Source organism: Pleurodeles waltl, chromosome 10 (assembly GCF_031143425.1).
Source record: "Pleurodeles waltl isolate 20211129_DDA chromosome 10, aPleWal1.hap1.20221129, whole genome shotgun sequence".
NCBI classification, from domain to species: Eukaryota; Metazoa; Chordata; class Amphibia; order Caudata; family Salamandridae; genus Pleurodeles; species Pleurodeles waltl.
Window position 1 is genome coordinate 1,047,613,955 of NC_090449.1, and position 17,278 is coordinate 1,047,631,232.

General features: G+C 49.2%; 1 protein-coding gene across 2 annotated transcripts in view; it reads right to left on the minus strand.

Annotated features, from left to right (window-relative positions):
- Positions 1-12,073, minus strand: part of UBE2E1 (ubiquitin conjugating enzyme E2 E1) — a 311,010-nt gene extending 298,937 nt beyond the window's left edge. The window contains exon 1 of one of the 2 annotated variants that reach the window (XM_069212045.1): positions 11,777-12,073. In XM_069212045.1, coding sequence (XP_069068146.1) covers positions 11,777-11,987 — 211 coding nt within the window. In that variant the 5' untranslated portion in view covers positions 11,988-12,073. The remainder of the gene's footprint in view (positions 1-11,776) is intronic. The other variant, XM_069212047.1, reaches the window with a different exon arrangement.
- Between the last annotated feature and the right edge of the window lie 5,205 nt (positions 12,074-17,278).

A 17,278-nucleotide genomic window follows, 5' to 3' on the forward strand; every position in this document is an offset into this window, starting at 1 on the left:
GTACAAGTCCACTGAGAGGGCAGTTCTAGGGGTTAGAGCAGAAAACACCCAAACTCCTATCTGCTGTGAGAATAGGCAGAGCCTGATGGAGCATTTGATGCATGGATCCAATTAACCGAAGAGGATAGTACCACTGGATATCTTAGAATAGTGGTTCTCAACTTTTTGACTTCTGTGGATCCCCACTTTATCATTACTGGAACCTGGGCCCCCCACTGAATCATTATTGGAATCTGGAGCCCCCCACTGAGTCATTACTGGAAGCCGGGGACCCTGGCCTAAACATTGTCGATGATTTGAACCGCAAAACAATACACACAAAAATACAGACACAAGCATTCATCAAACAAATTTACAAATGATAACACATTTTACTTAATTTGCAAAGAAATATTTTTAAAAAATGTAATTTTAATAGGAAGGTTGGAGCTTTTCTAAATTCAATTGAAGCCACACGTTATACATACTATATCATTTTTGATGCACCTGCACGGCTCCCACGAATCAATCTGAGGATGCTAATTAAATGTTTAGCCTTCAATTTCAAAATCCTTTAAATTTACAGTATGTTTTAAAATATTCAATTGTACATTTAGCTACTTGATTTATATACACTTTACTAATCTGTTAATATTGCTTTTCTACGCCTCCGAAGGAGTTCAGTAGAATGGGTGGTGGTACTAAGCAGTGTGTGAGATCTCAGAGAAGGCAGACTTATTCGCTGGAATGATTCCAGTCAAAAGTGGAGAAAAACGTCCTAATCTAGGGGTGGTGGTGGGGCATTCCTTCATTTGGGATTCTCATATCAGACATAGTGCTAGCTACTTTGAAGAGCTGTACAAGCCATAGACAAAGTCCAGAAGTGTGGGCACTCACTAGCCTGTGTTGCATGACCCTGTGACATCCTTATTCCTGTGATCCCAGGTTAATCCGAGATTACTGGGCTTCAAGTGTAGTAGTTGAGTAGCTTAGCGCTGGAGTCCTGGGGTAGAGTTCTAAGCAGTGTCGGACCCCCTGAGGAGGCTGTGCGATCCCCAGGGGTCCCCGGACCACAGGTTCAGAACCACTGCCTTAAATATCTTGTATGATGAACCATGGCACCTGGCTTTTAACACCATCCTGGCCTCACTTGGCTGCCTATGTAGTTGGTAGTAAAGCTGGGACAAACTTTGGGGTACCAGTCAGAGGTCTGGCCGCATATTAGGAATCTTCTGGATTCAGAGGAGAGCCTAGAGTAAGTCCAATGTGCAGTGAACTTCTGTTATCTAGACTGGATCCCACCCAGCCCGTGACCCCCAAACAAGCCATGCTAGGTTTGACAATGGGATTGCGAGGCTCGGCAGACATATGAAGTGCTGTATGAAGACTGCGATACAACACGATGCAACGGGACGGTTGTATGTCACCAAACAGCACTGCTTCTCCAACATGGGCCCAGCATTATGCATGGCTTAGATGTGATGTTTTATAACTAATCATGAGATAACAGAAATCCCCTTGAAGTTGGAAAAAGTAATCACACTCTAATCACAGGAAGCCCCATCCTATCCTTCTCATGAAGCGATCTTTAAATCCCACTAACCCGGCATGCTTTATAAATGTCCACATTGCACAAAGATTCCCAAAGCTTCCTTTAAAGGGAACCTTACCACCTGTGAAGTGGTCTTTAAAACTGCCCGGTTTTGGCCATCGTTGCCGAGATAATGCCCTCACAAGTTCACCATTTGACCCTAAATCGCCAAAGAAACCTTGGGGTAGAACCACCAATGAACTATTAAAACAGTCAAACAGTTTTAGATGTATCAGGTTTTGACCAATATGGATATACACATTAACCATCTGCCTCCAGATGCCCCCAAAATCGTTGGGCAGGGAGGGGGGGAGCCGGAAATCTCCACGTTGGGAACCTTCTTACAAGTCTTGAGCAATGTCTCTGACACATTCTACATAGAAGTGGAACAATTACTACTATATTCACCACCATCACTCCCCTTCCGAATGGAGCAGCTACGTTTGGTATCACTTGAGTGTTAATGTTGCCAATGGCAGCCATTAGCAGTGAGATGCACATCTGTATTTGAAAGGCTGCCCCTGCCCTCTCACCCACTGGGCTATTTAACTCTTGCTTGCCTGCAAGAAAAAGGCAGGGAGACAGGAAATACATTTTACTTTCAATGTCTTAGTCTCCCAAGTGGCACTGCAAGATATGATACCACCTGCATTCCTGGCTTATCAATCAATAGCAATTTGCATTCTGGGGCTTGTAGTTTTATTTTTAACAAATTAATTTATGGGCTCGATACCTCAGTATGCAAAGTGCCGCTGGCTAAAATGCAAGAACTGCCGATAGTGTTACACGTGACTTGAAACAGGTTGTCAAATAGGTTTTCAAATTTTACAAAGTCACCAAGTACAGTGTTTCCCAAGCTGATTTTTGGTGGGTCACGAAAATCAAGCAATAAAAAAAAAGATGTCTTTTTTTTGCAGTTTTAAGTAGAGTGAATTAGACATGGATATAATGGAGCGTTTACATGAGCACCAGGTACATTACAGATTCATTTTTTGTAGGCACAAGCAGATTAAGTTATTTGCCCAGAGTCACAGAACATAGAGCCGCGGCCGACACCCAAACCTGGTTCCACAGCTCCAAAGTCTGCAGCTCTGGCCTTTACGCCACATCCTCTCCTCTGTGCCTTTTAATTCTCTATGCTCAGTGGTACTCAACCTTTTGACTTCCGTGGACCCCCACTTTATCCTTAATGGGGACCCCCAGTGAATCTTTATTGGAATCCGGGGACCTCCCCGACTGAGTCATTACTGGAAGCTGGGGACCTAATCAGTTAATATTTAATTTTCAAAGCAGTCGCGCATCCCCTGAGGAGTCTCTCCGGACCCCAGGTTGGGAACCACTGCTCTATGTATCTTTGTCATATTCACTGTGCTTCAAAGACGGGTCAAGTGTCATACATTAGCAGGGCAAATTTCCCCATCACAGGACACTTTCATATCAGGCAGCATCAGTGTCTTCTGACAAATAGCTTTTTATTTTGTAACCTGGTGACTGCTGTTTACAATCTACAATTTGCAGTCATAGAAAGAAACGTGAAGTAAAGTAAGTGACAATCTTGCTGGGATACTGGGAGAGTGAAAAGAAAGGCTGTCGGAAGTCATTTTGTAACACAATAAAAATGTAAATATATGTAGATGAACTGTATACACTCAGCAGTTAAAGCAAAAGTAAAACACATTTTTGTAATTTTGAAGTGTGATGGAAACAAAGATTTCAATAAGATCAAAACAAATTAAGACACTTTACTTGGTGATGTACAAATGATAAATATTCACTGAAACCCAAATTCCACACATTATCATTTGTGTGCAATATAGTTTTATCACTAAAACTATATGACAGTGGAAAAGTAGTGGCCATTTGAGTGAGAAATGTGCTGTTTCTAAACGACTGTGGGCTACCACTTGATGCTTTTGTTACACTGGAAAAAAAACACCTGCTTGAATCCATTAAACCTAAGTGGGTCACAGACGTTTTTCATTCTAACAATTAGATCATGATTCTAAACAGTTCTGAAAGCACTGACCTAGTCTGTTTCAACCCGCTTGTTTCACATGTCAAAGAGGCTTCTCTGTTTTATTCACATGATGCATTAAAGGGAGCTCTTTGTAAACAGACAAAAACATACAGTAAGTGCAACACTCCCGGAGGACATCAGTAGGCCTCTGGTGGAGTTACTGTACACACTCTTAGACAATGGTGGAGCATTGCTAACTAGTGCAGTGTGCTTCATCAATGGGTTAAATTACTAGACCTGGGAAGCATCAAACAATACTAATGTTCACGCGGATGTAGTCTCCTTATTACAAGTTACTCAGTTTAAATGAGATTATGTCAACATTTATTGTCTCCCATTGTTAAGAGTTCAGATCAATATTAACATTTTGTTAGGATTAAGCCAAGAATGTTGCTGTTATCTCCCGACCACAAGATAAAAAAAACAGACAGCTTGAACAACAGATTCTGCTTCTCTTTTCCAGCAACATGTTTTGGCTTTTGATTATTAAGCCCTAGAGGGTTAGGAGTCTTCCTCAGGACTATTGGTCTCAGTATCTCACATCAAATACTGTGAAAGAGTCCCTAGGTCATGGGGCATGTTATGCAAGTGCACTCAATATATTCTTTGTTTTTCATCAGGTGAGGCAACAGCAGTGGACACACCCCTTCTTAGAGCAGGTGCACAGGTGGAAGAAACACTGTCTGCTTCACTTCTTCCGAGGACAGGTATGACCAGGTTGTTAGCAGTGCGAGCTATCCCCATCACAGAACAAAATACAGACTGGGCAGCTGCAGGACAAACTTTGCTTCATCACAGAACAGGCACAGCGTGGCAGTAGCACACCAGGTCCCATCTCTTACAGATGGCAGCAGGTGCCATTATCCACCCCATCAGAACAGATTCAGCACCGCAGACGATTACAAGCAAAGTTGCCAATTTCTAAATGTCTCCAGGGGAGCCGAAAGACACAACCTTTCAAACATGTGTCATTACTGGTGACATCACCAGAAGTGTCTAAATATGTGTGTGTGTATATATATATATATATATATATATATATAAATAAATAATACTGTGAAAACCAAGGGTCAAGCAGAAAACAGGACGTTGCAGACCTCAAGCACTACACACAGCAGTTCCCACAACACCTGCTCAGCCATTCACAATGTTAAGTGACGATGTCTTGTGGCTGAACCTGGAGCTAAACTCAGAAGAAGTAATGGTCATTAGGCCCAGGGTATCCCCTGTTATGTTCCAGTTATCTTTCCTTCTTTTCAAGGAAACATCCCTTGCCCCCATTTTGTTTTACACGTTTTGTTGTGCCCCCTTTTCTCCCTGCCCCTCAGCCTCGTACCCCCTCAGATATGCCAAGAAGATGGCTCGGTGAGTTAGTTCCACCCACCCCCGCCTCCTGTGGCGTGCAGGCCACGAGCGTGCGTCTCAGCAAGGCCAAGTTAGGTTCTTCCAAGGTTGGTTGGATGAATATAATTACTATGGGTATTAGCAACATCTATTGTGTTTGGCACTTAGAAGTGCCATCACTATGGAAGGCAAAAAAGCTAAATTATGGTAAGAAGGAGTTGGTGTTGGGGGCAGGTCTGGGCACAGTGTGGTAATCACCTTAGCCTGGGGGGTGAGGGGGGAGGGGGGGGGCTTGCACAACAGGTTACTCTTTACAAGTATTAATCACTACATTCATATACATGAAAACCAAGAGCACTCTGGGAGGCTTCCTTCCTGGCTCTGTGAACCTCTCTCATAAAACTTCTGATTCTATTTACATTTAAAGTTGCTAATTGTGCAAGCATTTAGATGCCGATTAAAGCCTAAACCGTGCAGGCTTTTGTCTAGCCACCGCTTTTCTTTTTTTTAACCTCGCAGTCATATATAATGAAATGATTGAGGATCATTTTAGAGCACAGGGCGGTTGTTTCGTGTTCCCCTCTCCCTGCCAATCCCTGGACGCTGCTGGTCTTGGGATCTCAGTGTCCAACTGGAGAGTGAGGGTTACAAAATCTTGTCAGCCAGCTTGCAATGCCAACGTCTGGGGCTCGTATCTTCCTAGTAGGGGTGTACTATCGGTGCAGCAAGTGCAGTGGCACCGGGGCTACGGGCTGTAAGTGGTCTAGAGCCATTACACCTCAATTGTGGATGTGTTTTGCTATTAAACAAGGGAGGGGTGCAGAAGTTGTGGGGAGCTGCGAAGGAGCTGAAGCAAAACAAACGTTACTGGTGTTCTGTTCTTTCCACACAGAGCACAGAATGGATCTCCGCAGCCAGCTCAGAATGGATCCCCGCAGCCAGCACAGAATAGAATCCCCGCAGCCAGCACAGAATGGATCCCCGGAGCCAGCTCAGAATGGATCCCCGGAGCCAGCTCAGAATGGATTCCATTGCCCAGCATAGAATGGATCCCCGCAGCCAGCACAGAATGGATCCATTGCCCAGCACAGAATGAACTCCTGCAGCCAGTTCAGAAAGAATCCCTGCAGCCAGCTCAGAATGGATCCCTGCAGAATGAACCCATGCAGCCAGCACAGGATGGATCCCCGCAGCCAGCACAGGATGGATCCCCGCAGCCAGCACAGGATGGATCCCCGCAGCCAGCACAGGATGGACCCCTGCAGAATGAACCCTTGCAGCCAGCACAGAATGGACCCCCGCAGCCAGCACAGAATGGACCCCCGCAGCCAGCACAGAATGGACCCCCGCAGCCAGCACAGAATGGATCCCCGCAGCCAGCACAGAATGGATCCCCGCAGCCAGCACAGAATGGATCCCTGCAGCCAGCACAGAATGAATTGCTTCAGGACTGCAGAAGTGAAAGGACAGAGCTGTGGGGTGTCCATTACCTTCTGATGGGGGCGGGGCCCGTACCAGTCTTTCTGAGGGGGGTGAAAGGATTCCCACCCCAGAGTATACCACAGAATAAACGCTTTCATCGCTCACAGCACGTGCAGTTGAAGATGATTGACATGTAGGTTTTAGGTGATCTCCGTATGGGCTGCTAGACTCACTGACAGCATTGTACAGGCTGATAAGTGAGTAAATAACTGAGCTCTGACGCCGTTCTCACTTAGGCGCTATTCCACGTAGACATCCTGAAGGTTCCATTGCTGGCACTGGGTGACCTGCTGTAACTCCTGACGTCATATCCTGCAGTCACTTCCTCTAGATCTTACTATTGCCATTCACGTTCCATTTTTAATGAATCTTACATATCAAGGACTGGGCCCTTCTAACACCTATAAAAGGACATTCTCCACTCATGGAATAGCGCGGATAGAGGAAGAGACGGGGGCCAGAACGGCCATTTAAAGACAAAAATGGCATAAAATACGCGTCCATGCTGCTTTTTCGGTCTCGCCCTCCCCCATTATCCATTCTCTTCCTTTTCTCTTGACACCCCCTCCCTGTCTATCAGGTCCAACTCTTCGTGTTGTACTTCCGGTTATTCTTAGTCTCTTATTTCCTTTAATTTCACTATCATTTGTCTTTTTACCTGTCTCTATTACCCCGAACTCCCTCGCGCTCTTCACTAAGACCTGCCTCCCTCTCCCAGACACACCTTGTCACATTCCCTCGCCCCTTTATCTCTGGGCACCCCCTCTCTAACACCCCCTGTCTCCTGCTTCAGTCTCCCTCTGCACCACTTCAGGACAGCAGACACATGTTTGCCTTCCTTCCTGGATCGAGGTATATTTTCAGCAGTCCCCCCTGATGAAGCAGCGCCACGCTTGCTGCGTGTCCTGGTCTCCACCCCCCCCCCCCCCACCCCCCCCCCCCCCCCCCCGAGGCCCTGCTCTCCACCCCCTGAGGACCTGCTCTCCATCCACCGAGGGCCTTCGAGGTCCTGCTCTCCACCCCCTGAGGACCTGCTCTCCATCCACCGAGGGCCTTCGAGGTCCTGCTTTCCATCCTCTGAGGACCTGCTCTCCATCCACCGAGGGCCTTCGAGGTCCTGCTCTCCACCCCCTGAGGACCTGCTCTCCATCCACCGAGGGCCTTCGAGGTCCTGCTTTCCATCCTCTGAGGGCCTGCTCTCCACCCTCCTTGCTCCCTCATGCTCTCCACACAAACTTCTCTTCCTGACGGTCATCTCACTGTTGTTTTCAGACATAAACTCATCACATCTTTCCTTCACATGTCTTAATGTCACCTTCCCGCAAAGATCCTCCTACCTGTCCCGCCCCCTCCTCTTACCCCCCCCAACCCCCCCCATTCTTGTGGATTCTCACCTCTCAATGAGGGTCACCCTGGGACAGAATAAAGACCAGGGGACGACATTAAAAGTGGCCCCCAATAGCGAATCAGATAGCCAAAATAGTGGCCCGCATTTGCAAATCAGGGCAGTTTTAAAGTTTTAAATGCCAATTGTATATGTATTTTGCAAAGTATGGTGAATGCGTGGGGTTGAGCTTGCTGCAGGCAATGTTTGTGGTAACATCAGAGAAATGAACTGTAAAAACTGTCCGTCACCCTCATCTGTCGGACCAGCCCTTTGGGCACCGCCCGATTGCCTTATAGGCGAGTCCGACGCTGGCAGCAAACACACGTCACCCTCCATCTTTCAAATCCTCCTTTCCATCACAAACCCCTCACTTGCCCTTCATATACCCTTAACTTCTGTCTCCCTTGTCTTGCACAAACTCCTCTCTTTCTCACAAGCACTTTCACGTTTACCCTTAAGGATACATGTGTTTTTATACACCCTATCACTATTGCCGAACTGTCATTTTCAGGGTCGAACACACAAGCGCTCTAGCCTGCTGTAATCTCTCTGTGGGCTTTTAATCACACCCACCACACACCCATCACTTTCATAGGTTTGGGGGCTTGCCTTTATAAAAAAATAAAAAAACACGATTTTATTTGTGAAAGGCATGCATACATCATGCCTTTTCCAGTGTTTAGCCCTCTTCGAGCGCACTGGCCAACTACTGAAAACATAGGAGGATCCATGTTTTTGTCATGATTTCTGGACTACTTTGTCTTTTTATTTCCTACGCAGAGCGATCTCGCTGCAAGTTTGCAGATACTTTTGACTGCGAGAAAACTTCTGTTTCATTTTGTGTGCTACTTCACGCTCATGGCATGGCCTTTAAATCGGCTCGCTTACGTAAAACTGTTTTCCTTGTCATTTTATGTGGCAATAAATGTCCGGTTAGGACTTTACAACGCTAATAGCGCTTAGTCGAGCAAATGTGAGACCCATCGCATTGCAAGTGCTTGTTTTAAGATTGCACTTGTGAAAACAAAGCTGTTATATACAATTAGACAATACTGACTCAGTTGCCCTTCTGATGAAATGGGAACAGAAAAATACCATGCAGGACCCTAGACTTAAATAAATCCAGTGATGCTGTCAAGATGAAACATGGATAATTCTTTGTGAACGTTGGCAAAATGAAGGTTTAGGGCCATTTACAAACTGCTGGGGTTTGTGTTGGTTTTCCACGCGTTGAAAAGCAGCCGTACCCTACGAGGTTATTGGAGCAGTCTGTGCACTGTGTCACTATGCCCCAGACAGGGGCACAGGTGCCAGCCTCTTCGAAGGGTGCACCAGGCCCTATGCCATCCCAGCCTCGTCGATGCACCTCTTCAAAATGTCGTGGGTCGCAATGGATGCCATATGTCGACATCCAGTTAGATACAGGACATCAGTTTAAAACACGGCAAGGCCAATACAGCCCTTGATCCTCCTGAGGTCGGTAATGTGAGTACCACTGAATTAGGTAACATAACACCTTAAATCATTGTTCAGTCACAGTTAGGAACTTGTGCTCTGCAATGAGCCGTTTCTTCCGAAAGGGAGTACAAATCTGGGGGCTTTTAAGAGGTCTAGCTGAACAGCGCCTCAACAGCGGCAGTAAGCGCTATGTAAACGCAATTACAGGGCAGTAAAGCTAAAATAACGTTAGGCTCCTCGTTTGGGATGCACACAGCGTGCCTGCTGAGTCTCAAGAGTGCACAAAACCCCACGCGGTGCCCCTTAGAAGTCCCAATGAGTCTCCGAGCCCCCCTGAACTCGAGAGAGTGTCCCATATATGGTTAACACCTACTCTGACGTCTCTAGTGGCGGTAAACCTCCCTACAATGGATATTATGAACTTAAACACAACTGAAAAAGAAACACAACCAAATGAACCCCAAATCGACCAAAACTCGGAAAATTACCCTGGAGTGGACAGCCCCATCGAGAACGAGCCACTCTTGCTGTAATTAATTAATTACTGTGTCCCCCGGATCTGAGACACAAACTTGGCCAGTCTGGACCCCTCGCCCCCTCGCCCTCGCTGAAGATGGGACCCAGGTGTTGGGGGTCAGAGGGGGCCCAGGTGCCGAGATCGGATTGGGGGGGGGGGGGGGGGGGCTAAGTGCTGGGGTTCAGAGAGGCCCAGGTGCTGAGGGTCAGGGGGGGGCGCAGGTGCAGCGGGCCCAGGTGATGGGTGCCCAGGGGGGCCCAGGTGCTGAGGGTCAGAGGGACCCAGATGCTGGGTGCCTAGGAGCCGGTGTTCAGGGGGGCCCAGGTGCTGGGGTGATGGGTGCCTAGGAGCCGGGGTTCAGGGGGGCCCAGGTGCTGAGGGTCAGAGGGACCCAGGTGCTGGGTGCCTAGAAGCCGGTGTTCATGAGGGCCCAGGTGCAGCGGGTCAGGGTGGCCCCGGTGCTGGGGTGAGGGGTGCCTAGGAGCCGGGGTTCAGGGGGGGCAGGTGCTGAGGGTCAAAGGGACCCTGGTGCTGGGTGCCTAGGAGCGGGCGTTCAGGGGGCCCAGGTCCCGAGGGTCAGAGGGACCCAGGTGATGGGTGCCTAGGAGCGGGGTTCAGGGGGGCCCAGGTGCTGAGGGTCAGAGGGACCCAGGTGCTGGAGTGATGGGTGCCTAGGAGCCGGTGTTCATGGGGGCCCAGGTGCAGCGGGTCAGGGGGCCCAGGTGATGGGTGCCTAGGAGCCTGGGTTCAGGGGGGCCCAGGTGCTGAGGGTCAGAGGGACCCAGGTGCTGGGTGCCTAGGAGCCGGGGTTCAGGGGGGCCCTGGTGCTAAGGGTCAGAGGGACCCAGATGCTGGAGTGATGGGTGCCTAGGAGCCGGTGTTCATGGGGGCCCAGGTGCAGCGGGTCAGGGGGGCCCAGGTGCAGCGGGTCAGGGGGGCCCAGGTGATGGGTGCCTAGGAGCCCGGGTTCAGGGGGGCCCAGGTGCAGCGGGTCAGGGGGGGCCCAGGTGCAGCGGGTCAGGGGGGGCCCAGGTGCAGCGGGTCAGGGGGGGCCCAGGTGCAGCGGGTCAGGGGGGGCCCAGGTGCAGCGGGTCAGGGGGGGCCCAGGTGCAGCGGGTCAGGGGGGGCCCAGGTGCAGCGGGTCAGGGGGGGCCCAGGTGCAGCGGGTCAGGGGGGCCCAGGTGATGGGTGCCTAGGGGCCGGGGTTCAGGGGGGCCCAGGTGCAGCGGGTCAGGGGGGGCCCAGGTGCAGCGGGTCAGGGGGGGCCCAGGTGCAGCGGGTCAGGGGGGCCCAGGTGATGGGTGCCTAGGGGCCGGGGTTCAGGGGGGCCCAGGTGCTTGGTGCCTAGGAGCGGGGGTTCAGGGGGGCCCAGGTGCTGGGTGCCTAGGAGCGGGAGTTCAGGGGGGCCCTGGTGCTGAGGGTCAGAGGGACCCAGATGCTGGGGTGATGGGTGCCTAGGAGCCGAGGTTCAGGGGGGGCAGGTGCTAAGGGTCAGAGGGACCCAGGTGATGGGTGCCTAGGAGCCCGGGTTCAGGGGGGCCCAGGTGCAGCGGGTCAGGGGGGACCCAGGTGCTGAGGGTCAGAGGAACGCAGGTGATGGGTGCCTAGGAGCCGGTGTTCATGGGGGCCCAGGTGATGGGTGCCTAGGGGCCGGGGTTCAGGGGGGCCCAGGTGCTTGGTGCCTAGGAGCGGGGGTTCAGGGGGGCCCAGGTGCTGGGTGCCTAGGAGCGGGAGTTCAGGGGGGCCCTGGTGCTGAGGGTCAGAGGGACCCAGATGCTGGGGTGATGGGTGCCTAGGAGCCGAGGTTCAGGGGGGGGCAGGTGCTAAGGGTCAGAGGGACCCAGGTGATGGGTGCCTAGGAGCCCGGGTTCAGGGGGGCCCAGGTGCAGCGGGTCAGGGGGGGCCCAGGTGCTGAGGGTCAGAGGAACGCAGGTGATGGGTGCCTAGGGGCCGGGGTTCAGGGGGGCCCAGGTGCAGCGGGTCAGGGGGGGCTCCCCTTACCTGTGATCCTCGGCGGGGCGGGACCAGTAGGGCTCGTGCCTCTCTCTGGCAGACAGAAGCGGAAGTGCAGGCAGGAGATGGTTGCAGACTCCCTCCCTCGACGCCTCCCTCCTCGCTGTTCTGTCCCTCCCCGGGCACAGGCTGCCGCAGCACGCCGCATGCGCCCCTCCTCCACCCCTGGGGGTCCCTCAGTCTGCACATCACGGGACATATGACAACACCCCGGGACTTCTCTCCAGATATCCCCGGTCAGGGCTCTGCCCTGCTGGCAACCGGGGGGTGGTGGCGGTAACAAGATCTGCACCCTCCCCTTGCCCAATGCCCCCTCTTTCATTAAGGTATTTAATAAGTGGCACAGTCTGGTAGTTGTAGTCCTGACTTTATCTGTGGTTAAATAACTACAAATCCCAGAATGCACTCATACCTTCATGCTCCAGCAAAGCACTGGAATTTTGCGAATACCGAGGCTGCCTCCTCTTCATAGCTCTTTCTTCTACCACCAACACTTCCTGTCTCCGTATCTCACTCTTTTGCATCCCTCTTCCTTCGTTTGTCACTATTTCTTTCTGCTCATTTCCGTCCGTTTTTCCCCTCTGATGATGGAAAATAAGTCCCTGTCCCTAAAAATGAATACCGTACGCCTCCAGCACCGGCACAAATTAAGCACTGGTTCTAGTTCTTTTAACATTAACTTCTCACATTTTCTCACGCAGCTCAGCAGCAACAGGCAGCTGCTGGGGGATACGCACTGAGGGATACAAAAAAGTGATGGATGGAATGCTTGACTCAGTCTCAGCCTCTGGTAATTTTGCACACTATGCCACCTCCGTTTGGACCCAGTTATGCTTCACTAATGAGACCTAAGTAGGTCGAAACCGGTCTGGGATTGCTTGTGCTCCCTTCTGGAGGGGGCCTCCTCTGGCAGTTAGAGACGGACTTTTCCCATGAGGAGCAGGGCACGTACTAATTTGCATAAGGCAGGTCTTTGTCTAGAGTGGCCTGGTGGGCGAAAAAAGATGGATTGGAATACAGCCCGAGTGATTGCCAGTGGCTGAGACTGTTTCAAGCATTCCACCCATCTCCTTGTCATTTTATGCCCTAAGTGTGACGGGCATGCCCAAACGGGGTTCTGTGCACGAGGACTCAAGCTCTACTTTACTGATGAGACCTAAACAGGTTAAAACCAGTCTGGGGTTGCTAGTGGTCTCCTCGGGAGGGGACCCCACCTGGCAGTTCAGGAAGCACAGTTCCCACGCGGAGCAGGGCCAGTACTGGTTTGCATAAGGTGGGCCCTTGTCTAGAGTGGCATCTTGGGCGAAGAACATTAGATTGGAATGTGTCCCGAGTGGCCTCCAGTGGCAGAGATGAATTCAAACCTTGCATCCATCACCTTGTTGCTGCTGTTACAGGGGGATGTGTTTGTGCAGGATACCTTCTGGTGATCAAAAGTGTGTGTGCTGTCCCTTTCATTACCACTAGCATTTTGGTGAATTGATGTCCATGGCTGCATCTTTTTATCCCACCCTGAACCCCTTCCCTGAGCAATTATGTAAATCAGATTAGGCCTGAAATCTTGTATTTTCTCAACTCTATGCACAATCCCTGTCCACATGATTTTTTATTACCTAGCTGCTCGTTAGCTCATTGCCCCTTATATTCCCACCCAGGGCGCTGCTTACCCCTGGAACCAGCTGTCCTTCAAGGGTTGGACTGTTCTAACATACATGTGTGTGAATGAGCTGATGTGGGCCAGAGGGGCTCGAAAGAGGGATTAATTCATGCCCCCAAATCACCAAAGTTTTGATCTGAACACCTTTTATTCGACATGCCAAGAACGGAATGGAGATCGAAGTGGGCGGGTTCTGGGGGCATGATGTGCCCATACTTTTTACATATAACAAAACCAGTTCCCCTACTTTTTGATTTCACATAGACAAGGCCTTTTTAGTTAGAGAAGCATCACTGGTTTGCAGATGTAAATGATTCGGCATATCCCTGCATATCTCTGGCCCCCTAATGAGGAATGAGACGTGTATATATGTGCAATGCAATTGACACTTACATAGCATAAGTCTTCCAGTAGTATGGACTTGTAGACCTGTTGGCTGTTTGGGTTGCAACTCCACACCGTTCTGAGGTTTCCATCACAGACCAGAGTCTGAACCGCTGTTTTTGGTATTTTGTTCTGGTTCGCCTCTACTTTGGGAGTCAGGGTTGATGAGTTTCGGCGTAGATTGTTGGTGTCTGACGAGTCTGCCCAAGGTGATCTTGATAGTGCAATCTGCCAGCATCCACTTTAGTGTTTCCACCTTGCAAGTGGGTGTTTGGCACATAAACTGCCTCAATAGCAAGTGTGAGCAAATTTCCTCTGCAACCTGCTTTCCCGGGTCACTATTCCCGCCCCCCTCACTCTCAAAGGATCTTTAGAAACCATGCAATTTCTTTTGGCATTATTTGGGAATTTTATACCATTTAGCTTCTCACTGTGGAATACCGACTAGGGTCTCTTTATGGGACGCTAGGTCAGGGATTCCCAAAACAACAGGTTCCAAAAACTGGACCTGTACCTTATTCTAGGGGATACTGATCCCTGAGAAGGACGACATCTTCCCAAATGATGGCGACAGGGACAGCTGTGACCACTGATGGGCAGGAACCGGAAGCCGTAGTATCTAAAATGATCAACAAGAAGATGAGAGAAAAGAAAATTAAAAGAATGGGAGTAGAAATAAATAGGTGGTCAGGTGGAGTAAATAACTTTCCCAAGAATGGATAATCCACTATAATTACTCTACCTACCAAGGAGTTAAAATTCTAGTTTTTTTTCAGAAGGCCCTTGAAAATATGGATAGAATTGTTCAAATCCAAAAATTGTGTTAAAGTGCAAGGAAATAAGTGTTCAAAACATAAACAGTTTAAATCCTGAATTACCTTCAGCCACCCTACTCTTCTCCACCCAGGAGAGAGTAATGGAAGTCACCCTCCTCTTCTTCACCCAGGAGAGAATAATGGAAGCAATTCTACTCTTCTCCGCCCAGAAGAGAGTAATGGAAGTTATCCTCCTCTTCTCCACCCAGGAGAGAGTAATGGAAACCATCCAACTACCTCTCTCACCCAGGGGAGAGTAATAGGACCCACCATACTCTTTTCCACCCAGGAGAGAGTAATGGAAGCCACTGTACTCTACTCCACCTAGGAGAGAGTAATAGAAATCACCATATTCTTCTCCACTCAAGAGAGAGTAATGGAAGCCATTCTACTCTACTCCACCCAGGAGAGAGTAGTAGGAACCACCAGACTCTTCTCCACCGAGGAGAAATCAATGGAAGCCATTCTACTCTTCTCCACCCAGGAGAGAGTAATGGAAGTCACCCTCCTCTTCTTCACCCAGGAGAGAATACTGGAAGCCATTCTACTCTTCTCCACCCAGGAGAGAGTAATGGAAACCATCAAACGCCCTTTCTCACCCAGGGGAGAGTAATACGACCCACCATTCTCTTTTCCACCCAGGAGAGAGTAATGGAAGCCACTGTACTCTACTCTACCGAGGAGAGAGTAATAGGAATCACCATATTATTCTTCACCCAAGAGATAGTAATGGAAGCCATTCTACTCTACTCCACCCAGGAGAGAGTAATAGGAACCACCATACTCTTCTCCACCCAGGAGAAATCAATGGAAGCCATTCTACTCCTCTCCACTCAGGAGAGAGTAATGGAAGCCACCATACTCTTCTCCACCCAGCAGAAAGTAATGGATGGCATCCTACTCTTCTCCACCGAAGATTTAGTACTGGATGCCACCCTAATCTTCTCCACTAGGAGGGAGCAATGGAAGCCATCCTACTCTTCTCCAACCAGGAGGGAGTAATGAAAGGTACCCTGTTCTTCTCCACTCAGGAGAGAGTAACACAAGCTACTCTACTGTTCTCTACTCAGGAGAGAGTAATGAAAACCATCCTACTCTTCTCCACCCAGGAGAAAGTAATGGAAGTCATCCTACTCTTCTCCACCCAGGAGAGAGTAATCAAAGTCACCCTACTCTTTTCAATGATGAGTGGTAACATGCAGGTAGATTTCTGATTTTTTTAATGAACTCCAGCAGTGCAATACATATACAGCCATTGATGTTGCTTTATTAAATAAGGACGTAGGGACTGAGTAGAGTCCAGCAGATGGGTTACTTCATCACAATTGTTACTGATATCCCCTCCCACTTTACTACAAGTGGGATATCTGTCACATTTCTAATGGAGTGCCCATACACTGAACTCTAAAGGAAGCACTTCATTTTTAGAGAACTAGTTTAGAATAAATGGCTAAAAACCGAGCATTTATTGTTTAAACCTCATCTGTAATTCTGCAGAATCACCAGCTTTCCACACTTTCTGCTGGCAGAAGGCCTTGTGAGGTTACAACCCAATGTAATAACTTCCTACAGCAGGGTAGTAATATTATTTTCTTATTACAGGTGTGTAGAGGTGTCTCACCTAGACTGTACTAAGGGAATTACAGACAGTTGGTATAGTTTATTACAAGATTCCATGTATAGTGAAGTAATAGCCATTGAAATCATACGCCCAGAGCTCATCCATGGCTCTGTAGAGAGTGTTACTAATAGCTGTACACATATTTTTAGGTGTATCAACCATAAACATTGTTCACACCACACTCCATTCACTACCAGCGGTGCTGGACACTTTCAGGGGGGAGGGTAGAGGGGAGGCAGAACCTAGCCATCTTCATCACCTCACCATAGCAACACAGGTTGGGATAATCTAAATGGTCCTTAAAAAGTGAGTGTACCAGCCAAACCCTAGCAGTGGCAGAGACTGGGAGTGCTGGTGGTTAATGGTGCATGTTTGTGCACATTTTCACAATTTATGGCTAAAACATGGTCTAGTGGTCGTCTGGAAGGGTACTGTGGTTTAGAGAGGGCACATTTATCGATTAGATGGCCTCTTTGTGCTACTAAATCACCAGAACATAACTACTGGGCCACTAACTCAGCTTTAATTAGGTGAACAGCAAGTACTTAATCACTTTTCATAAGTTACAATAATATAGCCTTATAGTCCCTTGCCAAGGGCTACACTGATTGTTAAAGGCCCTGAACCGGAGTTATAAGTCCCAGCTGCTGGTGAAGGCCAGTAACAAGGGAGAGAGCCTTTAACAACCGGTATAGCCTGAAGCAGAAGGGGTATAAGGCTATTAGACCATTCCACCCACTAAATTGGAAAGGGAGACCCAGAAAGACAATCATTGGAATGCTGGAGCACAAGGTCTGTACCAGCCAGTATTGGTCCTGAGCCACTCTGTTGTCTTGAATGGAGCTCCTTTAACGCGGGAGCGGGCTTTAATGGCCGGTAGAGCCCGCTACGGTGGGTTCTAAAGCTATATTAGAACATAGGAATGTTGAGCGCTTCATTGGAGCAATGGAGTGCTCCGGGCTTCTAATGGCTGGTAAAAGGCCGGAGCTCCAACATTCCAAAGTTTGCCTTTC